The sequence below is a fragment of the Lutjanus erythropterus genome, chromosome 3 (assembly GCF_056507025.1).
Source record: "Lutjanus erythropterus isolate fLutEry1 chromosome 3, fLutEry1.hap2, whole genome shotgun sequence".
NCBI classification, from domain to species: Eukaryota; Metazoa; Chordata; class Actinopteri; order Lutjaniformes; family Lutjanidae; genus Lutjanus; species Lutjanus erythropterus.
The window spans coordinates 22,906,890-22,933,301 of record NC_139319.1 but is presented as its reverse complement, the minus strand read 5'-3'; the positions used below and the strand labels follow the sequence as shown (position 1 = coordinate 22,933,301).

General features: G+C 39.1%; 3 protein-coding genes across 5 annotated transcripts; 2 read left to right on the top strand and 1 right to left on the bottom strand.

Moving 5' to 3' along the window:
* Positions 1-362: 362 nt before the first annotated feature.
* LOC146330028 (dynactin subunit 6-like) lies at positions 363-3,494 on the bottom strand. The gene is made up of 7 exons (XM_084715458.1): positions 3,060-3,494; positions 2,792-2,856; positions 2,550-2,655; positions 2,317-2,402; positions 2,158-2,205; positions 1,881-2,023; positions 363-706 (listed from the first exon to the last, which is right to left on the bottom strand). Exons 1-7 carry the CDS (start codon positions 3,086-3,088, stop codon positions 614-616), a joined length of 570 nt encoding a protein of 189 aa, XP_084571584.1. The 5' UTR covers positions 3,089-3,494; the 3' UTR covers positions 363-613.
* Positions 3,495-3,642: 148 nt separating this feature from the next.
* hgsnat (heparan-alpha-glucosaminide N-acetyltransferase) lies at positions 3,643-15,014 on the top strand. Of its 3 annotated transcripts, XM_084715455.1 has the most exons (19): positions 4,040-4,058; positions 4,535-4,599; positions 4,937-5,052; positions 5,175-5,311; positions 6,336-6,454; positions 6,554-6,623; positions 6,917-6,986; positions 7,564-7,667; positions 7,954-8,030; positions 8,121-8,151; positions 8,509-8,669; positions 8,968-9,083; positions 9,314-9,435; positions 10,448-10,574; positions 10,754-10,840; positions 10,999-11,076; positions 11,258-11,328; positions 11,923-12,035; positions 13,471-15,014. In XM_084715455.1, the coding sequence occupies exons 3-19, from the start codon at positions 4,972-4,974 to the stop codon at positions 13,650-13,652; spliced, it is 1,746 nt and encodes a 581-aa protein (XP_084571581.1). In that variant the 5' UTR covers positions 4,040-4,058; positions 4,535-4,599; positions 4,937-4,971; the 3' UTR covers positions 13,653-15,014. The 3 variants fall into 3 exon arrangements, with proteins under 3 accessions (XP_084571579.1, XP_084571581.1, XP_084571580.1); XM_084715453.1 differs by lacking the exon at positions 4,535-4,599 and having other exon boundaries at positions 3,643-4,058; XM_084715454.1 differs by lacking the exon at positions 4,040-4,058 and having other exon boundaries at positions 4,093-4,599.
* Positions 15,015-16,009: 995 nt separating this feature from the next.
* Positions 16,010-26,202, top strand: rbpja (recombination signal binding protein for immunoglobulin kappa J region a). Its single transcript, XM_084715452.1, has 11 exons — positions 16,010-16,099; positions 17,946-17,984; positions 18,259-18,354; positions 18,486-18,651; positions 20,015-20,189; positions 20,297-20,434; positions 20,952-21,064; positions 21,276-21,416; positions 23,037-23,192; positions 23,351-23,454; positions 24,125-26,202. The coding sequence occupies exons 1-11, from the start codon at positions 16,080-16,082 to the stop codon at positions 24,477-24,479; spliced, it is 1,503 nt and encodes a 500-aa protein (XP_084571578.1). The 5' UTR covers positions 16,010-16,079; the 3' UTR covers positions 24,480-26,202.
* Positions 26,203-26,412: the final 210 nt, after the last annotated feature.

Here is a 26,412-nt window from a genome sequence, read left to right as displayed (position 1 = left end):
ATTTACATGCACTGTATTGACAATTCTGTGTGTAAATGCCAACATTTAGGTGTTGTTTATAAAATTCAAATTGAGAGTCAATGAAAATACTAGAGCCAGACTGATATATATGATATATACAATTTCTATGTGAACAGCTCGTACTGTGATATATATAAATGTGTCTGAAACTCTTTTAAGTAAACTACCTTAACAAAATTAATACACACACAGTCTAATGACTAGAAAATACTTGCAATATTACATTTACTGTTGGTTTTCAAAATGTGAATATATGCTGAAAACATTCTACTAATCTGTCTGTATTCTCATTGCACATTCTACCTAGTGAGGAAATTACCAGTAACCACTGCACAGCATCAGTATTTTCAGGTTATTTAATTAATCATAGAAAACAGCACACCAGCACAGCAAGAGAAAGATGAAATGCTTTATCAGCCATTGCAGTTAGAGTAGAAAACATTTATCAGTCAGTGAGAAAAAGTCCTGATGAAGCAGATACATGTTATATAATTACTATATATACATTCATGCTTATTTGTCCAGCAATGCCCATTTAAATAAAGGTTTGCTAGTCATTTACAATTCGAGTTAAAAACTAAAAAGTTAACTTTTAGCTGGCACCGTGGCCTGCTTTAACAGTTTTCTTCAAATGATGGTAGTTTGGCAAAATCTTCATCAGAAAGTCGAGCTGAAGAGTCTGGGGCTGTACAGACAACAAAACATTAAAACAAACGTTAAACTGAGGACATAGAGGTGATTTTTAACAATGCTGTCAAACTCAGACACTGGCCATGTTTGGAAATATTGCACTACTTAAAACCACAGTAGACCTGAAACACTTAAGATTTATAGCTTTGTCCTGAACAGGTTACCCAATGGAAATCAAAATCTGCTCATAAATTATGGTAGAGGTTTTTTTTTTTTTTAAACTTATGCTGCCCAGAGTCCCACTCTTCTTCCTTACATGCAGTTGTAGACAGTAATGTGGAAACTCATAGGATCACCTAAAGGTACCTGCTGTGTTAATGTTAATGGATCCATTTTTAAGTTAGTGGAGGGACATAAAAGCATAGGGCCTGGCTTGTTCCAACTTCAATTTGTGTTTATATGTGCTATGTATTTCACAGTTACTTCTAATATTTATACATGTAGATTTTCCAGACAAATGTAGACACCTGTCCCTGACCCAGCATGTTCTGGTATGTTCACATACAGTAGTATGTTAATATGCCAGTTTTAGTTGATTGCATAGTAATTATCAGTATAAACAATGTCCATTTAATATGCCTAGGCAGTTCGTTTCTTGCTGGCATCACAAAGACTACCACCAACTACAGCATCCAGTTACCAAAGAGTTAAGTACAACATAGAATTAAACGCAACACCTCTGAGTCTCAACAAAAACAAAAAAACAGATTTAAACGGTCCACCTGTGTGCACATAAAATAATGGAATACTTTGATTTTGAAATTGCAAAAGCTAATCTCAAACATGTTTACACACCAAACATTTATCAGTAGATCAGAGCAGTCCATCTGGCTATTTTGCTCCTGCGTCACCCCTTTTTGTGTGAAAACAATCACTCTAATTTGACTGGTGGTCAATACAAATTCCAAGGTCTTTGCCAGCTGAAATACATAAGATGAGAAAAATCATATCATTGTTTAGCTATTAGGAGCCTAGATTTTGTGGCAGCCAGGTGAACAATCAAGCTATGTCTTTGCTAATCAATGATCTATGATCTAAAGTCAATAGGGGTTTGTGAGTGTCTGCCTTGATCAAAGTGGAAGAACAACTCCACCAGTTGGTCGGATGTGGTATATCCTGACTAAATGGCATGGTAGAGAGAAGTGAAGTGTGGCTGTTCTGATCCATACCTGTGGTCTCTCTGTCTGAACCCGCCTCATACATCCAGAGCCGTAGATGACCGTGTTCTCGGGTATGACTTCACAGGTGTTGACCTGACAGAAGGCTCCAATGATACAGCCACTGGTGAGGATCACATTCCTACCAACATCAGCTAGAGAACAAAACATGGAATATTTGATACAGTGAGTGATTTTGCTCATTTAAATGCTCCATCCTTCTCTACAGATATGGTTTGCTCACATACAAACATACACTCAAAGCCAAACAAAGATGCAAACATCTCACCTTTGGATTCAATCACATTGTTGTCCCCAATTTTCAGGGCTTGGGATACTGTTAGTTTTCAGCTAAGGTAAACTTTATATTTTTGATCGAGATTCATGCAATGTTACAATAATCATCTGACTTATAGATCAAGGCTGGTCAGGGAAGCAAAAAGGATACCACATCCAACTTCAAACACATTGTTCATGCCAATGGACATGGTCTTTGGTTCCACTTCAGAGTCTGGAGTGATGTTCTCTGGGTAACTGTAGGGCAAAGCAAAAATCTGCAGTTATTATGTTGCAGGTACAGATGATTTCAAAACAGAGACAGACCATATTATGCAAAGATCACTCAAATGTGTAACAGTGATACACGTGTTATACATTGAGGCAAAAGGAATCTTGAATTACCCATTTATGATCAGAGCTTGCTCCTCGATCAAATTCCCTTCTCCAATCACGATGGGTCCTGCCTCTGCAATGATCCGAGCTTTTGGGTGGACTACTGTCCTAGGGCCTGAGGAAACGGAGAATTTAAAAGGGTAAGTAAAGTTAAAGTAGTTAAGAGTCAGATCCGATGTAAGGCAAAGAAATGCAAATTTTGTCAAGTCAGCAATAAGTACTTGCAAATGACCCAAAGCTAAACATCGTACCTATGGTGACATCTCCTCTGATTTCACTTTCAACACAAACCACGGCTCCAGCGGCTATTTTGACACTGCAAAAAGAGAGACAAGACATGAGAGAAAATAAGATGAAAAGGTTAGCTACCGTTGCTAGCTAACCACTTCACTTCGCTGTTTAAACTACCTACATAGTTAGTTAACGTTACTTAACTGTGAATATTTAATCATTATTTTGTTAATTATTCATTTGTAGCTTTGTGGTTACATGTCACTGACGAGTTAACATTAATGTTACCTTTTCTGAGCGTTTTGTTTATCTGCCATTGTGATAGATGAAGTCCGATGGGTGGCGCCGTCGATTCACTCGATTATCGATTTGGAATCCTTGCTGTCACATCGAGTGCGCATGCGTCAGTCGGCTTATCTAGAACAGGACCTCCAGACACGCGAAAGATCTCGAGAGAGTGATAATTTTAATCCAAACCATGTCTATTCCTAACCATAACCAGATGAACCAGATGTTTCTAATCCTACCCATAGTTTACCTACAGCATTATAGTACACAATAGTTTGGCACAACGAGAAAAATGAATAAACGAACACAAATATCGCGAGAGTTCCAGAACTTAAGGTTCCCTTGGAGGCCTGACTCTGGATAAAATGCATGGATCTGTCTTATGTCAGCGCGCTGGCGTGATGAGCAGCTCTGCACCTTTGAACATCTTTTCCAGTCTGTAAATATAATCACAAAGAGACGAGACGCTTGTCAACACAGTAGAGAACTATTTAATTGGTTAAATTACATTGGATTAGCTGAAACAATGAGCGTTACCATAGCAACAGACACTATAGCCCTATACATGACCATAGCACTCCTCCTTTCATACTAGTGATGTGGGAACAGTTCGGTTTACGTTCATCACACAAACATCACACTAGCCTGTTATGTTAGCTTCACTGGTTCTTCTCAAAACAAGTTTACTTCAGATACAGATCTAGAGGGATTGATCTATGGGTAAATTAGTAACTCCTTTGGGGGCAACGAACAGGTAGCGTTAACTATGTACTTTGTCCCTCATGGCTCCCCATACAAAGTCAAAACAAAAAGAGTCGGAAGTGGTTATGGCAAAGGGGAAAATAAAAAAGAACTCCAAAAGCACATCTTCAGTCATCGGTGTGAAGGCGAAGGAAAAAGAAATGACACAGCCAGAGACACATGACATGTTTTCCCTCGCCGCCTTTGTTTTGGTTGCAGCCGTTTGCGTGGTGCCACTGACAGCTGAACTGTCTCCCTGTAAGTACCCAGAGCTGTGGACAAGCGAAAACTAGCGGCAGGATAGTGCTTCGTTGCTAGGTTAGCCATAACGTTAGCACATTAAATTCAGCACAACTTTACACCACTTTCTGTTTAAATCGCCTTGAAGCAACGACGCCATCTCTCCAACCATCTGTAGATTCGCCACTATAGCTATGTAGGTTAATAATTTCATTATTAAGTAATTAATATGTGAGATTGGAGCTAACTGTATATAAACGTTAATTAGCACCGACTCAAGCAAACTGTTGTCAGTCCATCAATCAGCTCCAGTCGTTTGAACTTCCCTCTCTTGGGGGTAGTTTACGGATTAATTCAGCATGTGACCATGGGGCTCAGCAGCCATAACTCCAGCTCTCTCACATGCCTTTCTCTTCCAGACAGCGATGATAGCTGACTGGCTGTAGTTTGCACTTACATTGGGCATTTTTTCCCCTCTCTGGCAACCCATCTAGCCACCACACTTTGGTATGGAAGAGGTTTCTCGTCAATAACGATAACAGTGGTCGAAAGGTTTGAGGTAAGTTGCAGAAAGCTCGTTGCACAGCTGTAGCCTCAGCACAGCCTTTACGATATGATCTCTCTGATTTATACAACATGGCTGTCAGCACGTAGCTGGGATTATTTTACGCACATCACTTGGTTTTAACCAGTGCAGCGGGAGACATGCTGCTATGGTTTTCTTATTGTATGAATAATGCTCAGAACACAGATGTTCAGTGAACAGTGGCCTCACAGTTGGGTGTGGTCAGCTACCCTGTAAGATGAAGCATATTTTCTGCATATTTTCAGCAAATTGATTTGTTGATGGATTTCTACTGATCTGCACAACGTGTAACTGCTATGTCTTACTCCAGCTGGCTTCCCTCATCACAAGCACATACCCCTGAAGATGGATGAAGCATTTCTGACAGTCAACAATGAGCTGGACACAGATGTGGTGGTGTCCTGGATGTCTGAGCACTGCTACAAGGTAGGATCACACACAGTAAATATCCCCATTCAGTTGATTATGAGGTTAACATGACTTGTTTAAGGTGAGGATGATGCTGATGATGATGCTCAAACCTGGACCCTTGTTTGCTTGTGTGCTAGTGTTTATACCAGCAGCTAGGGGTGGTACCTGCAGGGAACAGACCTGGCCAGCCCAGCTCCATAGACTTTGTTGTGAGCACACAGCATGAAATAACACTACAGCTCAACAGCACTCCTGGCAACATGGAGCTCTGCACGTAAGTGAAACAACACAGACATGTTTCTCACACACCAGAACGGATGATAGAATAATATGAACATTTCCTATTATGATCATAGTGACCAAAATTATCACAGTATTATCATGGTATTGCAAAAACGTGCTGAAAAATGTTAAAAAGCACTGCTACACACATGGAAATCATGTCACCAAGTTTTCTATTAAAAACCTCTCAGTGATTTGAAACGGCATCTGTGATGTCAGTGTTTTGTTTTGTTTTTTGATGCAGAGAAAATCTTTGTTATGTGCTGCACCTGCATCTGGCAGACTGCTGCTGACTTTGGTTGATGCTTGACAGTGTTTCCACTCTTAATGTAATTTAGACATCTGTATTGGCAAACATCTGGAGATACAATACATGTGATATTGTGATTTTCTTTTTGAATGTAATTTAGGCACACACAATATGGTATTTTAACAGACATAAATTCCATATATGTATTTGACATTTGACATTTGACATTTTATCAGTCCGAGGGTGATGAGTCCACTAGCTTTGTTGTTCTGAAAACTGCACAATATGATTTTCTTTTCAACTGATACGATAATGAATAATTACCTGCTTCTCATGGCTAATACTGATAAGATAACTAATAATTTCACACTTTTGTATTTTAAAAAGATGTTCTATAGTTTGTGTGCACTTGAGGGCAAGAAGGCTAAGATTTAGAGCTAAGATTGATGATTTAATTACTGCATAACCCAGAACCAAATCTAGCATCACTATTACAACAAAAACAAACAACAGTTCTGCCTCTTTAAATGTTCACTTGTGTTTTTCTTCTAGTAAATTACGTTAAAAACTCAGAAAAATGTACTTTAGCTTTATAGAGTATTTATTGGCTATAATTTCATTTACTGAATAATGAATAATCTAAATTTCTGATTATAGTTCAATAACTTATATTCCACAATGTTTATTGCTTCCCCTTATAAAAACATATATACCAATCAATATGGTTGGTTTGCTATCTAGTTACTGTGTTGTTTGTAATTTGTAGGGTTCCATTCCACTTCGGGGAGCAGGGGAACTACTCTCTGTGGGTGAAAAATCTCAATGACTCTGCAGTGGTCAACTGCTCTGTAGTGACTCAGGCAGATCCCATCAACAGCTACATACGTGAGTCCCGTATAAATGTATGGAATGGATGTTTGTTACTTCCATGCTGTGCAAAGAACATGCTACATTTAGATAAAGCGCCTCTCTCTCTCCACACAGCAATCCTGGTGGCTTTTCTTATCTTTGCTGGACTGGCCTTGGTGTCAGCCATTGGAAAAACATTACTGGGGTAAAATAATTTTTATTGCTTTGTTCTTATGTGATGAGCTGTGATGAGTTTCAGTCATGCTGATCTACACAGTATTGTGCACACATACGAACAAAACAAAATCACATACTGCATTGAATCAATAATAGCCTTTGTTGAGATATTTGCTGCTGTGCTGTGACATAAACCTCTCTTGCTAAGACTATTGCCAAGCACAGAGTCTCTGCTGCTGTATTCTTGTGTCTCAAGTTTGAACTGTGAGCTTTTGTGTATCAGAGAATTACTTCTCAACTGGCTGATTGCTTCTCATCCAGGCTTGATGTAGTGAGGGGCATCCTTTTCCGAATTGCCGGTCCCTTGGAGACGGAGAGGCTCATCAACTCTGTGAGTGTTTGTGTGTAGGGCATTTTTCCAATCATGGAGTGTAGGACATTATGTAGCCAAGAGGGTGCTATAACTACAGTGAAATAAGTAAACAGATTTTTATTTATTAGTGTTCATTTATCATTTTAACACTAAAATAATGAGAATTTTTTTCAAGCTTTTTGAGTGGTAGCTTCTAAATGCTTTCAAAACAAATACATTGTAGCACAAAATCCTTCACAGGCTGCATGTGTCTACAGGGTATCTACAGGTCCTTAAAAAAGTCTAAAATCTAATAATCTAAATAATGGGCCTTAAATGTCTTAAATACAACAGCTCTTATACAAACTGTGTATGTACTTTTTTGCCAGTATGGATATGATGTAGGTCTTGCAGTCGTAATGGTCTGAAAAAAAATCTTTGTAAGTCTTAGATTTAACTTGTTGCAACCTGCAAAAGCCCTGGTCTTTTATTTTTTTATTTATTTTTTTCCCCAAAAACTCATATTGGTCCTGTCCACAAGGGAACTGTATTAAAAAAAAGTTTGAATGTTTTCAATTGAAAAGGATTGAATTGATATCTAACTTTGATCATTCAGGAACTGGGCTCCCCTGGCAGGATAGTGGCACCAGTTACTGACAACATCCTCCCTCCACCGCCCAGCCCCAGCAAAAGGCTGCGATCTCTGGACACATTCAGAGGGTAGGTCCCCTCTTCTCCTCTCCACTGCAGCTCAACTTGCTCAAAGAAAGATAAGACCCGAATTACTGCTTGCTCTGATCTGACCTTGTGCTGCATCATGTGGTTCTCACTGCAGCATGACATTTTGGCATCTGACACTGGAACTTGCATTCATTAATGAGCCCTTACTAATTATCTTAACACAGATCTGATGACTTTAAGTTGTAGTATTGTTCTTAATGTAGTCTCTTGCCTGTAGGGCTCAATGCCTTTCAGTAATGATGCATTTTTTTCTATTTCCTGTCAGTCTCTCCTTAGTCATTATGGTATTTGTGAACTATGGAGGGGGACGATACTGGTTCTTTAGACATGAAAGCTGGAATGGTGAGCCTCCCAAATTACTCATTATTCAAAGATCTTTGCAACCTGTTTCTGTATTGACCCTGATTTTGAATCTCATTTATCTCCATACAGGCCTTACTGTTGCAGATTTAGTCTTCCCCTGGTAAGCTTAATACACATTAATTACACATTAATTTAAATATACAGTAGTAGTATTTTTTGGGGATTAATGACACCATATGTATATACTAGTACCTGCACCATAAACCCATTCAGTTGAATTTAGACATGATATAATTGTTCCCCAAGGCATTTTGTGCTGGTATTGTGTATTTTTGTTCATTTATTATGAGCTAATTCTGTCTGCAAACCAAAATATTTTTTAAAGGCAACGCAGGCTTGGACTCTCTTAATGGCAGTTGGATTTGACCAATATCATATTTTGAATGAACCTTAACTATTTTTTTCCTACTCTTCTGTTTGTCTCTTTTTCTCACACTCCGTGTTTCCCTTCCACCAGGTTTGTGTTCATAATGGGGACTTCCATCGCCCTGTCAATCAACTCCCTGCTCCGTGCAGGCTCCACCCGCTCCTCGCTGCTGGGGAAAGTCGTGTGGAGGAGCCTGCAGCTCTTCATCATCGGTGTCTTCATCATCAACCCAAACTACTGCCAGGGACCATGTGAGGATAATCATGCTACTCTGATGCAGACTATAAAATCTCAAATTGTTTAGATTAATTCAGTTTGTGTCAGTTGTTTTGGCTCATTTTTCAAAAGGGGCTTAACACTGTTTAAACTGAAGTGCTCAGTGAGCCATGTACAAGTAGTTATTGTAATGACTGTTGACAAACTGTAACTCAAAGGTAACTCATTTGAGAATTGAGCCAAAGCAAATGAGAAAAACTGTAATACACCACCTTCTTTGATTTGTGTTTCTGACTGCGTGTGTGCTCACACTCCGCCTCCTCCACTCCACAGTGTCTTTGGAGAACCTGCGGATTCCAGGTGTGTTGCAGCGCCTGGCCTTTTCATACCTCGTTGTAGCCTGTCTGGATCTGTTGGTGGCAAGAGGTCATCTTGACATCATTACAACGGTCAGACAACACCCCCATTTTATCCTCATTCTTCAACTTTCTATTAAGTGTTCATCTCACACAAGAGCTACCTGAAGTAAAATTGCCATATCAACTGTGGATGGCATAAATTACATCTGATGTTCTGACTTTAATCTCTTGTTAACCAATCTATATACAAGTGTATTTATGCTACAAATGTATTTTGAAGGAAAATGAAAGTGATTCATTGGCATGTTAATGTTTTCCAGGATGCTTGGTGGTCTCCTGGTCTTGACATCTTGCTCTACTGGCCAGCCTGGCTGTGTGTGCTTCTCTTAGAAGTCCTCTGGCTCTGCCTCACCTTTATACTTCCTGTACCAGATTGCCCAACGTAAGTCAAATATGGCGTATTTGTGTCTGTCTTTGCATCCATATAATAAGAGAAATGCTCAGCAAGCAGTAAGACTTTGTCCATTTCTGTCTTTGGTCTTTTATGTGTGTTTGTTTGAAACACAATGGCATCTCAGTCTGATTATCACACTCTGCTTTTAGTGCCAATCACTATCTTGCAACATCTGAATCGTATGCCTCTGAGCTTATCATTTCCTTTTATCAATGCCAGCATGTTTTTCTGAGAGTTGCACACTGCAAAATAATGATGTCAAACTGATGTGTTTATGATGCTGGAAATGTGCAGTCAGAAAGAGGCATGGCAGAGAGTGAGAAACCAAAGCGTTGCTTCTTTTCATGAAGAAAGATGACAGCAGTGCTAGTTATAATGTCTGTAAAGTGATCATTTCAAGAAAAGTTAGAAACATCAGCAGTATGCTGAAACATCTTTCCAAACAACATGGGCTTAAATTCCAAGAAGGCTTTCTATTGACCTCTATTTGACATTATATGCACGAGTGCCACTCCTTCCACACCGAGGGTTAATGTTATAATAACATTAATGACCCCAGACAAGCTTAGCAGATTTTTTCTTTGACTAAGAAATCCTAAGTGAAAATGAGTGCTGTACAAATATTATCTCATTTCATCCACTTTAGATTAATGCAGACTGTTGGCTACAGCCAGTTCAACTAAAATTGGTCAGGAATCCATGGGGGAATCAATAAAGAACTGGGCGGATTAGCAGAATCGGTAATGGCATTGGTATCAATAATATTGTATCAACTACCGTCTCTATCTCGACACAGATTGTTGCAGTTTAAAATTGAACAACATTGTCCATCGTTGAGATGTGTGTAGAGAATTGCACTCTAATCGCTTTGCAGTGTAAGCTGGAAGTTGGAATGTTCTTACAGTGTAGCAGAATGGATTGATAAAATAAGAAAAAAATCAATATTTATCAGTTGATAAATTGATTTATAGCACTAACATCACCACACTCTACTGAACAGGGGCTATCTGGGTCCAGGTGGGATCGGGGACATGGGCCTGTATGCTAACTGCACCGGTGGAGCAGCTGGTTTCATTGACCGATGGCTGCTTGGAGAAAACCACATCTACCAGACTCCCTCATCACGGGTGTGTGATCAGCTAAACCATCCAAACATACTAACAGTGGTCACATTGAGTCTTTTTATGACTTTGGATGCCAAACTTTCATATCAGATTTCTCTCTGAAGCTCAAAACTGTTGACATTAAAGGTGATGCAAGAGTAAACTGTGTCAGAACTTAAAGTATGTTTTCTATTTGAATTCAGGTGATTTATGCAACTCATATGCCATATGATCCAGAAGGTGTTCTTGGCAGCATCAACTCTATTCTCATGGCTTTTCTTGGATTACAGGTTTGTAATATGTATCTGTCTGCTTCTCTCTTCCTTTTTGTGTCTTGCTTTTATTTATATTTCTCATGTCAAAATCGATAATAACACACAATAACACATTGGAACATCCAAAGGGAGTCAATTTTTAGTGTCATAATTGTATGTTTAAATGTCCTCAGGCAGGAAAGATAATCCTTCACTACAGAGATGTCCACACGAGTATAATGTCAAGGTTTCTTATATGGGGCCTCTCATTGGTAAGCACATTATCTTATTGGATATGTCCACATGTGTATCACTTGCTACTTCAAAGTATGTTCAATGAGTAATTGTTTTGCTAAAAAGGATCACAGTCTTAATGTTTGTGAGCTTTACTCCATACACTTAAGAAACATTTTTCTTTCCCGAGTGAATAATGAAGTCTCTTGTGACACACAGGGGGTCGTATCAGCTGTTCTGACCAAGTGTTCCAGAGACCAGGGCTTCATTCCTGTCAACAAGAACCTTTGGTAAAGTTTGCTTTAACCTTTTTTCAAATGGAAAATGTGAGCTCAGCAATTGCTTTTTGGTATCTGTTGACTGAATGTTTGGGGAAGTAGCTGCCAGGAGACAATGTCAAAGGACACTGCAAGAGTTTGTTTATGGTTATGCACCACCCTATCTGATATCTTCCTGTAATAAGTCTCTTGTTTTATGCTGTTTTTTAGTACTTGAGTGCTGTACTACTTTATTGTGGCTCTGGTAGATTTTTGGTACCTACTACATTTAATGTTGTCGATGTCCATTGACATTCTCCCAGCTTGATGGTTTTTATCAGTTGTAAAAACATGCTGTACAAGATCCCTAACCAACTTCACCAAGGCCAAGCTGGTCACCTGTTCATGCCACTTGAATCATCCAAAAGATGATTAACCTTGCAAAGCCACTTCAAATAGTGGATTTGAAACAATTACTGTTGTTGTGTCTTGTATGAAAGTAGCTGTATAAAGTTAGACTTCTGAGAAATAATAGAAAAACCTCACACACCCACAGGGATATCCTTGATAAATATTTGCAGTAGAATGTCTTTAACGATACTGTATCTGTGCTCATTTCACTTCTAGGTCTCTGTCCTATGTGACAACACTGGCCTGTTTTGCATATGTTCTGTTAGTGCTGGTCTACTACACAGTGGATGTGAAGAAGTGGTGGTCTGGAGCACCTTTCTACTACCCTGGTGAGCAGTGCACCGTATTGTCAGACATAAGCGCGGGATTTGTAGTAACAGGATTTGTGTCTAACAAAATTATGGAAAGGATCCTCACACAGATAGATCTTTTTGATGAATATAAGATACATTTTTGTTTTTTATTTTTTTTACCAGAAACAGCAGTTTTAATTGCTCTCGCCAAACCTACCAGACTTCATTCAACGGTAATTTTATGATTGTAAAACACACTTCATTCCAACTTGACAAACAAAATAAAATTCAACAAAATGTTTCGGTTTGTTTTTCCACTGATCCAACAAATAAACCATTTATTCACTGCATTAGATGTAAAAATATTCTGGCCATACATGCTGTTTCTCCCCTCTGCTTCTCTGGTGTCAGACCTTCCCTCTCGCTCATTTTCTGGTATTTTCACATCTAATGCTTTGACCAAACCAGAGCTGGTGATAGTTGGAACAGCGGAAAGATGAAGACATTTTTGATATTTTGTTACTGTCGTGTTTGAAAGAAGAAGATGATGATAAAATTACTTAACGTTTCTGTAAATGGAATCAGCTCTTTCTGGTTAGACAAAACGTATCTTATCTTTACTAAAAAGAAAAGGTCCATCTCTGTGGTGATCCTTTCCATAATTTTGACAACACCTAGGGGGTTTTCACACCTTCCTTGTCTGGTCCAGTTAAAACAGGCCGTGGTCTGTTTGCCCATTTAGTTCGGTATGTTTGAGCTGGTGTGAAAGCTGTCAATCGAACCCTGGTGCGGACCAAACAACTGGGCCAAGTCCACCTTAAAAGGGGGGGTCTTGGTCTGGTTCCAAACAGACTCTGGAGTTCAGTTATGGTGGGAAAGCAAACAAACCAACCACAGGATTTTATCATAGAAGATGTGATTTTAGCATGATTTCAAAACCTAAAATATTAATAAATCCATCTACTCATTGTAAAATCTATCTATAAGATATATTTATGAAATGCATTTAGTAACACATATGCATTTCAGTGCAGGTATTCCCCTGATTAACGGGTCAAAAGCTGTTTAAACTGCTGTGCTTATGTCCTATTCCATGTGCTTTGTCTGATTAAGAAGTCTGTAACAGTGATCCCACAATAATATACCCCATACACACACACACACACACACACACACACACACACACACACACACACACACACACACACAAATGGGTAAAGGGCTGATGCGCTCCCTCCCTCCCTCTCTGAACAAGGTAAACAAATACAGTCCAGCTTAAAAAAAACAATATTACCTTTTAAGTCTACACAATTACTGTCTAACTTCTTGTACAGTCTGTGCATTGGGGTACAGAGAAATTATATCTTCCAAAATTAACAAACTTAAATTCCTGTTTTAGTGTTGGGCTGTTACTTTGAAAATCTCTCTAACCCTTGTGACCTTTGCTCCACTCTGGTGTACGTGATTCCAGGTATGAACTCCATCCTCGTGTACGTGGGCCATGAAGTGTTTGAGGAGTACTTCCCCTTCCGCTGGCGAATGGCCAACAGCCAATCCCACACTGAGCACCTCACCCAGAACCTCGTGGCTACTTCCTGTTGGGTCTTCATCTCCTACGTGCTTTACAGAAAGAAGATTTTCTGGAAAATTTAGACGTGGAGCCAGACAACAATACCAGAGGACGTTGTTTACATCACAATTGCTGGACGTATATGTGTTTCCTCTTTCAAACAGCACCTCTTTTTTTGTTTTTCAGTGTTTTCAACTTTCAGCCACTACTTTATAGGATCATAGATCATATATGTTAAAAGACTTTTCCCAAAGATCTTGATATGAAGCAGCTGACCCCTGCTAAATATCTTAACTGACTCAGGAAGAACTTGTCCAAGAATAGTTTGAGAATTTGAGAACAATGAATACTGACATTGTTAATCTGTTGTGTGACTATGTGTTATGTGTGGTTTTCATTCCTCATCTTGTACCACAGACTTCAGCAGCAGGTTTTTTGCAGTAGCGGTTTAAGAAGCCTTGTTAACTTCCCCTTGGGAGAAACCCTGCTGCCATCTTAAGCACCGTCATGTTCCTCTGAAAACTGAAGTGGGTTTTTGTGAGATTGACTCTTCAGTACATAATGTTCACTCAAGAGAAAAGGCAACCAAGAGTGCGATGATCCTTCGTCATTTCCACTGCACAGTGGAAGATGGAAGTGATATTTAAACAAGGGGAAACAGTACGTAGAGGTTTTAAAATACGCAAGTTAAACCTCTGAGGTGTATTGTTCCTTAGTTGTGTGTGTCTAGACTTAATCATCATTTATTTGTAAGCCTCTGCTCCCCCTTCACTCCGACGCTGCTCCCTCACTCAGCATGTGTCCAGGTGTGTGACATATGATGCCATGTGTTACCAAGTGCTGAGGGAAGTGAAGGAGGGCATGTCAGGCGACCATTGAAACTCACTGGAGGGTGTTTGTTTTGCATTTTGGTCAAATCAGAAAGAAATCATGTGTTTATCTTTTTGATTGGGTTTTCAAAACCAGAAGTCACAGAGGTGTCCTTTTGTGCTTTGTTACACATGCCCCTTTTTATGTCAATTTAGGTAGAAATTATTTGCCATTCTCTTGTCAAAAGTTTGCTATTTTTGAGTTGCCATTTTTTCACATTTTGTTAAATGTGTTAAGAATTTGTAGGAAACATTTCTACTGTATGTTGTCCATGTACAGTAATATTTGAAATTATATAACTGATGATGTTATATCACACTATAAAGACAGTGTTGCCATTAATCCCACAACATAAATGTGCCCCTTCTGCATCTGGTGTTTAAATTGTATTACTACACATTTTGCAAAATCTTATGTTCAGTCTGTAGAGAATCGAAATGCTGTGAGAGATTCTGCAGTAATTGTTCATCCAGTACTGTCTAATGAAAATAATTTAGCCAAACTTTTATACATTTATTTTTTATATTCACCATTTGCAAATGAGTTGATGTAATAAAACTTATTCCAAAATATTATTGCTGCTCTTTGATTTTGACAGTGTGTTTTATTGTAATTTTGGAATATTTTTTTCAAATCTGTCTTTAGGCTTTTAAAGCAGTGGTTCTCAAATACAGGTCTGTGGACCCACAGGAGGCTGTGGCACTCTGCAAGGGAGTCTGAAAAGTTTACAGATTAATTTATTTAAACTATCATGATATAATTTTTTTTTGTTTTTCACAAAAGGCTTTATAGTTCAATCAATAATATTTTCATTTTAAAAATAGAAATAGATAGATTCCAGTCTAATTTAACAATATAAGACTCTAAAATATAAATATAAATAACCATGAAGCCAGTCAGGGATGCGTCACCCATTAATATTGGAAACCTATGTAGAAGCTTTTTCTTTTTGCTTTCTGATTGTTCTTGTTTATTCTTTCACATAACTAAGTAGAAGTGTAAAAAGAAAATAAAAAGGCCATGTCAAGTTCCTCCAGTATATGACATACATGAGTATATTTTCTGTTGTAAGCGGTCCTTGATTGAGAACCTCTGCTGTAAAGCACCCTGATGTGTCTCCAAGAGTAACAGTTACTATAGTCTTAAAAGTCCATATGAAGAGTTTATGTAAGAATATATAATTCTAGTGTTACCCCTTCAGTTTTTTTTATCTCAAGGCTGTGTTTCCAGCTCTTCAACGCAGAGAGGTGTAGTTTGCCTTATTGCTCAACAAGGCGTGGGAATCGTGGCTGCCTTGTGAACAAAAAAGCAAGTTGTGCGGTTTCCTCCTCTTCTCGCGATATAATTGGCCCTTTTTCATTCATGTCTATTGTGAGAGTTTTTTCATTCTCGCGAGACTTTCTAACTTTCCCACGCCTGTTGTTTTGGCGTCTGCCCTCTGCCCGTCGCCACTCCTCCCCCCCTCTTCTCACCCCTTTGGCCCGTCACACCTCCCCCTCCATGCTCTTTCTCTCTCTCTCTGCTTTTCCTTCCAGTCTGATTCTTCTGTTGTGCCGTTGGCTTTGCTGAGGGGACTGGGGGAGGGATCTCGCGATTGTTGGACTTCTTTTTTAGGGGGTGGGGGGGGAGTTATTTGGAAGATGGCGCCCGTTGTCACGGGGTAAGTGCTAAAATGTAAAGCATAATTATATTTGAAAAGTTTTTTTTACCAAACAGTTGCCAGTTTGTAGTGTTTCTGAGTGATGTTTTTGGATGTTAGCGCTGTTGCCGTGGCTTCAGTTAGCTTACCCCTCACAATGCTACTTGTGGCTTGATGTGGGGTCTGTTGTGCAAAACCATTCTTCGTTGTACCGCAGCTTCTCTGCCGTTTGTTGAGTTGTCGCACGAAAATGACTCAATTTCCAACTATATCAGAAACTTTTTTGTCAGGCAACAGTTTTGCCTGCTGGTTTAACTAGTTACTTTTTGTAAACTGTTTCAACAAATTGAGTACAGCAACAATTTAACATCTCTACAAGACAGGTCAAGACTTGGATGACACATTAACGTTATAGAAGTTGCTTTAAGTAGTTATAGTAGAGTGCGTTGTTAGATTAGTTAAGCATCATCCTCAGCATAAATTTATTGGTTTATTTTAATTTTAATCCAATCAAAAAGTAGCTCAAATAGAGAGTGATCAGTTCATAATATATTTTTATAGGCTAGTAGTATCTCTGTACCAATGTACTGTTAAACTCTTAAACTACAGTATTGCTACTATTAATGTGAGTAAAATCGTGGTTAATAGGGCTGAGCGAGATGGACAAAATTAAATATATTATGTTTGAGCAAAAGCCTCACCTTCATCCCTCGATGACGATGATAATTACACATTTTGTATTTTAAAAAGATGTTCAGAACCTGTAATTTATGCACATCTGAGGGTAAGATGCTGGGTAAATGCTTTGACATGATAGGTCAAATATTATTGCAGCCTATATTTATCAGCTTATATACACTAATACCGATATAGCTGTGGTAGATTAATATCAGCTGATGATTTATTGCCTGGTATTTATTATGCCTCCCTAATAAATATAATATTAGATAAATCTCGTTTCTAGGGAACAGGGTTCCATACTAATATAAATTCACAGATGTGTAAGCTTAAAAAAGACAATGCATAATAAATTCAAATTTACTGTAGCTGCGAAGCATCCTTGAGCCCAGTTGATGTAAGGTGAGGATATCAACCCAGAACTAATAATTCAGCATGCATAGATGGTAAGGTTGTTGCTCATCCATCATTTCATGTCAGTCTTATTATCCTGCCTGATATTTGGCTTGCAACATAGCAAAACCAGACAGTGTTCAGTGACTCTTTTCTGTACCAACACTGTGCAAATTGATGACAAAAGAAAAACTAAATCCTATTTTGTGTGCTGAGGATTTTTGTGGTATTTGCTGGGTACTGAAGGAGCTATGGAGTGTTTTTTAAAGGCTAATATTGTATCTAAATTTAAAATCCTGGTGCATGCCTGGGTATTTGAGCTTTAGATTTAACATATTTATGTTTGCCATATGAAGAACGAGAAGCAACACCATCTGTGATTTCCTGTTTAACAGGAGTCCTTCAGCTTTATTATTTATTACAGCTTTTGCTGTAATAACCTGAAAAGACACAATTTCTAAGCACGCAGTCCGGATAATATAAATTATCTGAAAGGAATAAGCGGTTACAGAAAATGAATGAATTAATGAAACCCAATTAAAACACTATATTGTATACCGTCCAGCAGCTCTATTTCAAGTCCAGAAGTCTAGAAACAGTATTTACAGACTCATCTGAGTTCGTAACCCAATTTGATTGTACAAGTGCCCCTGCATTACAGGTGTCACTGACATTGTGTCACTCTCAGTAATTTTCACCCACTTACAGTCAAACTTGTTGTTTTTATCCTAGCTGCATTACTTCAGCTCTAAAACCACGTGTAAACATCTTGCACCCTGATGTTTTTGTTTTACAGGAAGTTTGGTGAGCGACCTCAGCCTCAGCGTTTGACAAGGTAAAGACAAACACTCGGTACTCCCTTCACAGTGCAAACACCTGACTTTTATCTTATTTATTTTAGGGGGTTTTATTTCAGTGGCTTTATTGTTAGTCTACATTTTTAAGTCCTTTCAGCCTTTGGGTACTTTCATCACCTTTGGGTTTGTTTGTGACGTATGTGAAATGTTTGTAAAATGAAAGCTAAATGAAAACAACTTGATTTAAATAGATTGTGGAACAATTTGTATGCTGCTGTCAAAGCATTAACATGTGTTTCTCCCCCATTTCAGGGAGGCTATGAGGAATTACTTGAAGGGGAAAGATGATCAAACGGTGCTCATACTACATGCAAAAGTTGCACAAAAATCATATGGCAATGAAAAAAGGTTTGTATGGCACTGTTAAAAGCTGCTTCCTTTGAAATTGTGAGTGTTTGATGAAGAAGTATATGCTATTCAAAATACATGCATTTGATCCCTTATATGTCTTTTGACCTTTGATTGCTTGTGTCACTTAGGTTTTTCTGCCCTCCACCATGTGTGTATCTGATGGGCAGTGGCTGGCAGAAGAAGTTAGAGAATCTGGAGAAAGAAGGTTGCACAGAGCAGGAAGCCCAGCCCTGTGCGTTCATTGGGATAGGCAACAGCGAGCAGGAGATGCAACAACTCAATCTGGAGGGGAAGGTGGGTTGGCATTTATAACCTTCGTTCCAAAAATGTTGGGACATTGTGTAAAATGTAAATAAAAGCAGAACAAAATGATTTGCAAAAATGTTTCAACATATATTCAATCAAATACAGAACAATGACAAGATATTTTATTTTAAAACAGATTGACTTTATTGTTTTTTGTAAATATACACTATAGGGTCATGTTTACCACTGTGATACCCACCTTTTCTTTGAACAACACTCAGTTGGCATTTGGCAGCTGAGTACACTAATTGTTGAAGTATTGAAGGCAAAATTCTTGCTTTATATACGACTTCAGGGTCAACAGTCAGAGTACCCGGACAGACTGTTGTCGTATTGTGTGCTGCATAATTCACCACTCATTTTCAATTGGAGACAGGTGTGGACTGCAGAAAGGCCAGTCTGGTACCAGTCTTGTTCTTTCAAAGCCACACTGTTGTAACACATGCACAACGTGTCTTCATCTTGCTGAAATAAGCAGGGATGTCTCTGAAAAACCTTCTGGATGGCAGCATATGTTGCTCCAAAACCTGTATCTACCTTTCATCATCAATGGGGCCTTCAAAGATGGATGGTTACCATCATCCCCTCCCATACCACCACAGATGCTGAAAGGCTTTCAGTCTTGCCCCTTGCATGCAGACATGTCTCTGGACTCTCGAATCTTTTAATGATGTTACGGATTGTAGATGGTGAAATCCATAAATTCATTGCAGACTTGTGTTGACTATTTTGTTTCACTATTTTCCAATGCAAGTTTTCGTAAAGTGGTGAACCTTACTCTGTTTGTGAACGACCAAGCCTTTCAAGAACGCCCCTTTAAAGCCCAATAGTGATACTGTCCCGTTACTAATTAACCTGTTTACCTTTTGAATGTTCCAAACAGGTGTTTTTTGAGCATTCCCGAACTTTCCCAGTCTTTTGTTGTCCCTGTCCCAATTTTTAGAAATGTGCATAGTTTAGAGTATCCCAACTTTTTGGAATTGGGGTTGTATAATAACACTGCAGTGGTTTTGTTAATAATCTTAACTTTTCACATACTCCTCCCATACTAAACTCAGTCTCAATACACAGGTTTTTTTGCTCTGCTTCACCACTGATGAACCATGCGAAGTAACCGCAGCATGAAATGTTCATCTGCTTTGCTTTGCAGTTCCTCTGTTTGTTGCCGCAAAACCCTGGTAACCATGTCCGTGCTGTAGCTGATATTCAGGTCCTCATGTTTTCTTATTGCACCATAGCCACTAATGAACTTGCTCTCAGAGGGACACAAGAAGGAAGTGAAAGGGACAGACAAACAAAAACACACACACACACAGAAATCCCCTAACCTCTGTCTTTTCCCTGCTTGTAGCACTTCTGCACAGCTAAGACGCTGTATATCAGTGACTCGGATAAAAGGAAACACTTCATGCTGTCTGTGAAGATGTTATATGGGAACAGTGACAACATAGGAGTCTTCCTCAGCAAGAGGATCAAGGTCATCTCCAAGCCCTCCAAAAAGAAACAGTCCTTGAAAAATGCAGATTGTGAGTTGCAGAATGTGTCAACACACACACACACACACACACACACAGACACCAGGTCATGTAAGGATCCTCTCTCTGACTCACCCTTTGTCTCTCTTTCTCCCCAGTGTGTATAGCTTCAGGAACTAAGGTGGCGTTGTTTAACCGCCTGCGTTCCCAGACAGTTAGTACCAGGTATCTTCACGTGGAGGGGGGAAACTTTCTTGCCAGCTCCCAACAGTGGGGTGCTTTCTATATCCACCTTTGTAAGTCACACATTATCTTCATCTGTGTCTTTTATTTCCTCATTTTATTTTATCCTCTACGGAAGAGTATTAAGGCCAGGCTTAAGGGGGGGAAATGAGCATAGCAAGATTTTTTTTTTATCTTGGGTTTCAAGAGTGAAGTTGAAATGTTGAGAATTAAGTAGAACTTTCACTATCAGCGCTGGAATAAAAAAAAATAAATTAGAAGAGAAGTTTTTATTCATGTAAAAAGGTTTAAGACTTGATTCTCATCAACTTTATCCTCCACTTTTCTATTTTATTCTTGAAATTTCAACTTTATTTTCAACATGTCTACTGTATTTTTGACATTTTGACTTTATTCTTGAAATACAACATTTAAAAATCTTTACTCATTTTTTTCCCTAATTCCCTTATGCTCTTCCATACATCCATTTCCTTTGTTTCCATTTTTATTCATGTTAAACCATACCTGCATAAAAGCAAACATTTTAGTGTTGTTTTTTTTACATTATTTTGTGATGGTTGTTTTGTTTAGTGGACGATGATGAGTCTGAGGGAGAGGAGTTTGCTGTGAGAGATGGCTATATTCACTATGGCCAGACGGTCAAATTGGTCTGTTCTGTTACTGGCATGGCCCTGCCCAGACTGGTATGCATGTGTCTCTGTCAGTTCATATGTCAGTTGTCTATTGTTTGTGATAAAGTGAGCAGTCATACCACTCATGTCTATTTGTAACTGTGCAAATGTGTTTGTGTTCTTTTGCACATATGTACATTATTTGTATACATATGTACACACATTATGTATTTGTATTTGTTGGGTGTTATTTTTGATGGGTGTGTTTGGCTCAATTCCTCAGGTCATTCGTAAAGTGGACAAGCAGTCTGCATTATTGGATGCAGATGATCCCGTGTCCCAGCTTCACAAGTGTTGCTTCTATCTGAAAGATACAGACAGAATGTATCTTTGTCTCTCACAGGAGAGGATCATCCAGTTCCAGGTGGGCAGCCACACACACACACACACACACACACACACAAATGTAATCTCAGATTTTTTTTTGTATTGATTAAAAAAAAACAGTAGATAGTTCAGATTTTTTAAATTTGGGGTTTCCTCTAAAGTTGCGAAACAGAAGGGGCTGCTCATTATGGATGTATTTCTCATCATTCTGTGATTTCATTTTTTTTTTCAATGATCTCCGTTATTTACCATAGAAACACTTGACTCTATAGGTTTATGTTGTGGCCACAAGTTTAGTTATTTCAGCTTTGTTTCTGATAAACCAAGTTTAGGTCTTTAGTTTTACATGACAGGCGAAGAGGCCTGCCAAAAACACAAATCTGACCTGCAGTAAATTCTAAGCACTTTGTTGTTACAGTTGGCAAACAAAAAACAGCATGATAATTTATAGTATACATATATTTTTTAACTTACCCAGAATTCAAGTATGAATTAGTTTAAAGGTCAGTGTATAATATTTAGGATCTGTTGGCACATTGCAGAAATTAAATATAATATTCCTAAGTATATTTGAATTAGTGTATCTGAAAATCATAAATGTTGTGTGGCCTTAGAATGAAGCATTTCTATCTACAGCGGGCACAGCTGCTCTTCCGTGCACCACCATGTTTCGAAAGTTGCCCAGAACTCTACAGAGGGAAATTTTGCAGCCACCATAGTTTTTCCTGTATGCTTGCAAGCAGTATTCAGTTGATTGCAACCTACAACCTTTCTGCTAGATGCCACTCAACCCTACTGAATGGTCCTTTAAGTTGCTGCGTGTATTATCGTTTTGTTTATTATTCATCATTTATTAAGGCTGATGATTGTATAACTTTTGTGGAAATGCACCTTGGAAGTTGTATATAATTTCTCACCGGATGTTTTTATGCACAAGTTTGTACCTTGAGGTTTTTATCCAGACATTTTTTGACACAGTTGTCCGCCTGTTGTACTGATAAGTCACCTTGCAAAATGTCACGCTGATCCAAGCCAGTGCTCAAACTGAGAGTCACCTAACAAGAAGAGAGAGAAAGTGAATGGGAGTTTTATTGCTGTGACCAGTAACAGACATAAGAACTTCTTTCATTTCACAACAACTGAAGAAAAAAAAGATTTCAATATAACCTTCTTCACAGCAGCCATTTTCACATTAAATAGTAGGATAAACACAGGTGTTACCAGTGATACCAATTAAGGTTCCATTCCATTCAGGTTAAGAGAGTGCTGCTATAGTGTTGCTGCAGTGAAAAAGATCTATTGTCACTGGTAAGTAAGAAGGTATAAGCTATTGGTGTGGAACCTCTTTGATGTTTTTTGTCATGAGCTGGGATAGTGCTGCTGTTTCTGCCTGTAAACAACAGAATATTAACAGGTCTGCCGAAAGCATTGCCCACCATCAGGCGCACGTTATGAAATTAGTACCCACATGAGAGGTCTACCCATTTGTTTTAATTAGCATTGCGGGGCAAGAAAACAGAGTCTAATCTTTGTCCCCGTCGTTGGCGAGCTTGTACCTGACACTACAGTAGCTTGCTCAAGTGTGTTTCTCTCCTTGTTAAATATAAAAATGGAAAATATGTTACCGAGTTGTTTGTTTGTTTGTGTTTTTTCCCAGGCCACACCGTGCTCCAAAGAAACTAACAAAGAGAATATTAATGATGGGGCTTCCTGGACTATCATTAGCACTGACAAGGCAGAATATACCTTTTATGAGGGTATGGGCCCGGTCCCCACACCAGTCACACCTGTCCCTGTGGTGGAAAGTCTGCAGGTTGGTACACAGCCTTTTTCTGTTTAAAATATGCTTGTAATGCATTTAATCAGCACATGGCTGCCATTCTGGTTACCAACTAATTCCTCTTTAAGTTGTTACTCATCTTGTAGGGACTTTCTAAAGACATAAAACCTTCTCTGTGTGTCTGTGTCAAGTTAAATGGTGGAGGAGATGTGGCAATGTTGGAGCTGACAGGGCAGAACTTCACCCCTAACCTCAGAGTGTGGTTTGGAGATGTGGAGGCTGACACCATGTACAGGTGAGGGGTTTATGTCTGCGTGTGCACAGTAGTGTTTAGTAGAACTGCAGTGGTTAGTTGATCAGAGGAAAATTACTATTACTATACTAATTACTATTTTGATAATTGATTAATCATTTTAGTCATTTTTCAAGCAAAAATGTCAAGCATTTGCTAGCTCCAGCTTCTTAAATGTGAACTTTTGCTGCTTTTCTTTGTCATTTATGACAGTAAATAAAGATTCTTTTTGTTTTGGACTGTTGGTTGGTCAAAAGAAGCAATTTGATGATGTCACTTTGGGTTCTGGGAAACTATGATGAGCATTTCTCAGAATTTATTTGGCATTTTATAGACTAATCATGAAAATAATCTGCACATTAATGGAGAGTAAAAATAATAGTTGCAGCCCAAGTATTTTTTTTTTTTTTTTTTTTTAAGATTTTTTTTTTGGGGCTTTTTTGCCTTTATTAAGATAGGACAGTTGAAGATATGATGAGAGAGGGGGGGAGAGAGAGAGGATGACATGCAGCAAATGTGCCGCAGGTGGGAATTGAACTGGCAACTGCTGCAGAGGACTGATAGCCTTAACACATGGTGTGCATGCCCAACTGAGCTAAAGGGGCGCCCCGCAGCCCAAGTATTTAATGGCTCAAATACTCACACCCTTTTCTCATCCATCTGTTCCTTTTAGATGTGGAGAGAGCGTCCTTTGCGTGGTGCCAGACATTTCTGCCTTCAGGGAGGGATGGCGCTGGGTGAGGCAGCCAGTTCAGGTCCCTGTCACGCTGGTCCGCAACGATGGAATCATCTACTCCACCGCCCTCACCTTCACCTACACCCCTGAACCAGGGCCCCGGCCCCACTGCAGTGCTGCTGGGGCCATTCTGCGGTCGCACAGCACTTCTTCGTCGTCACCGGCATCTTCATCCTCACCCTCATCCTCGTTGGGTGGGCTCACGGATGGCCAGGGGGCTTACACCAGTAGTGACTCGGGCATGTCATCAGGGGCATCGAATGAGTCAGTGCTGTCATTTGATTTGATATGACTTCACTTTATTATCAGAAAATTCTTCTGAAATGTGCCTAGTGCCCCAATACATAAACTGTTTCACATAAATAACAAAACACATTTAACCAAACAACAAATTACATCGTGCATCGGCAGCCTCTTTTCCATACGCATGTGCTGGCTTGGCTTGACTCGGTTGTACTCGGTGCATCAGCCCAACTCAGCAGGGATTTGTATTTCCATTGCAACAGGGCTACCTGCTTAAAGGTGTGCCTTGTCTTTGAGTCCAGTGGCTGTAAAATGCTGAGTAAAATGAAAACAAAACAGTGAAATAAAGTAAATAAAAATACCTGAAAGTACAAACAGCAAGACAGGAGAGAAACATCAAACTACAGAGATTAAGTTAGAAACTACAAAGGCTGAACATAGAGGGGGGTGTTACTGTGGAAGAGAGGTCACTGCAACCTGCTTTGAGGCAGGTCAGGCTTGCTTCGGCCCTACTCTGGAGAAGGTGCATCTCAGGTGACTTGTATGTTATAAGTGGTAATGTAAATGCAAATCAGCCCAGCACATTTTGAATTGGCCAGTATTAACTGCCAGAGACAACGTTCTTTATGTATACGCACCTCGAAAACATGACTCCAGAATTTGACCCACAGTATCTGAGCAGATGCACAACAGTCTAACCAGTTGAGCTTTGAGCTGAACAGAGACAGCTGAACTCTGCACTGATTACAATCTGCATAACACTTAGTATTATAAATTGGAAAAACAATAACAGGTTTGCTCCAAATGACCATAGTCTCCTAAGAAAGTAAATGGGTTGTTGTACCTTACTACAAACATTGTCTATATGTGCACTCCAGGAGTGACAGTAATACTTATTCTGTGTGTGTTTGTGATTTGTATGTATGCTCTTAATTACTGAGAAAATGTGTGCATGCACTTCCCAAAGAGGCTCATGGACCTGTGAGTAAATGCACACACACTGCAGACTCTGAAACTCTGCAGCAGAGGGAAATGCTAAAGAGAGTAGGAGAAAAAGACGATCTACCTGACTGAATCCTCTCTTTAGCTCCCTCTCGTGGTTTGTTGTGGACATGTCAACAGCCCCACTAAAATGGACCTTGAGCTCCAAGACCTTCACCGAAAAGAAGATGAATCTGCCTTCTGACTCCCACAACAACCTGATTTGTACACGAATCATTTTGTTTTTATATGCCTGTGGGCTTGGAAGTGGTTTTCACTATGCTCTCTTTCTGCCGAGGTCATGCTTTTACCGAAAAGCTTGTTGATCTGTTGTGTGCAAGGGAAAAATGTGCTGTAAGAGTAACATAGTTTTTACGGACCAAGGAATATAATTATATTTTATTCATATTATATTTTATAAGATTTTGCCGAGGTACATTTTGACGTTTTTGTATGATACTGCATAGTCAGTTCACTTTTGTTACCAAATAGAAATTTGTCATGTTGACTCCCATTTGAGTTTATCCTCATTGGAGTGGTCAAGGTGAACATGGCTTGTAGTGTGTCTCTTTAATAGTATTTTTTTAATCTTCACTGGTGTGCTTTGAAACTTGATTGCCAAATTACTTAACAGTCATCTGGCCGTTCCAACTATTCTTCATGCTGCATAACACCGAAAAAGAAATTATCAGGTGAAGGCTAACATGCACACATCTGCCTGCAGTTATTGGCTTAGCTTCCTTAGTTTTTCTAGGTTACTGGGCTTAACTGATCAGTAACAGAATACTTTTTTTTTTTTTTTAATCACATCGACATTTTTATGAGTGTAGTACATGTGTGTGATAATATGTAATACACTATCAGTGTATTCTGGGAGACCAAGGCCTATGTTTTATAATCAGTATGCTGTTTTTTGTGCCACCGTGCTTGAACTCAAATCGAACCATAATCAGTCCCTCTTTTTTCTATGTACACAGCATAGCGGTGTGTAGTTCACTGTA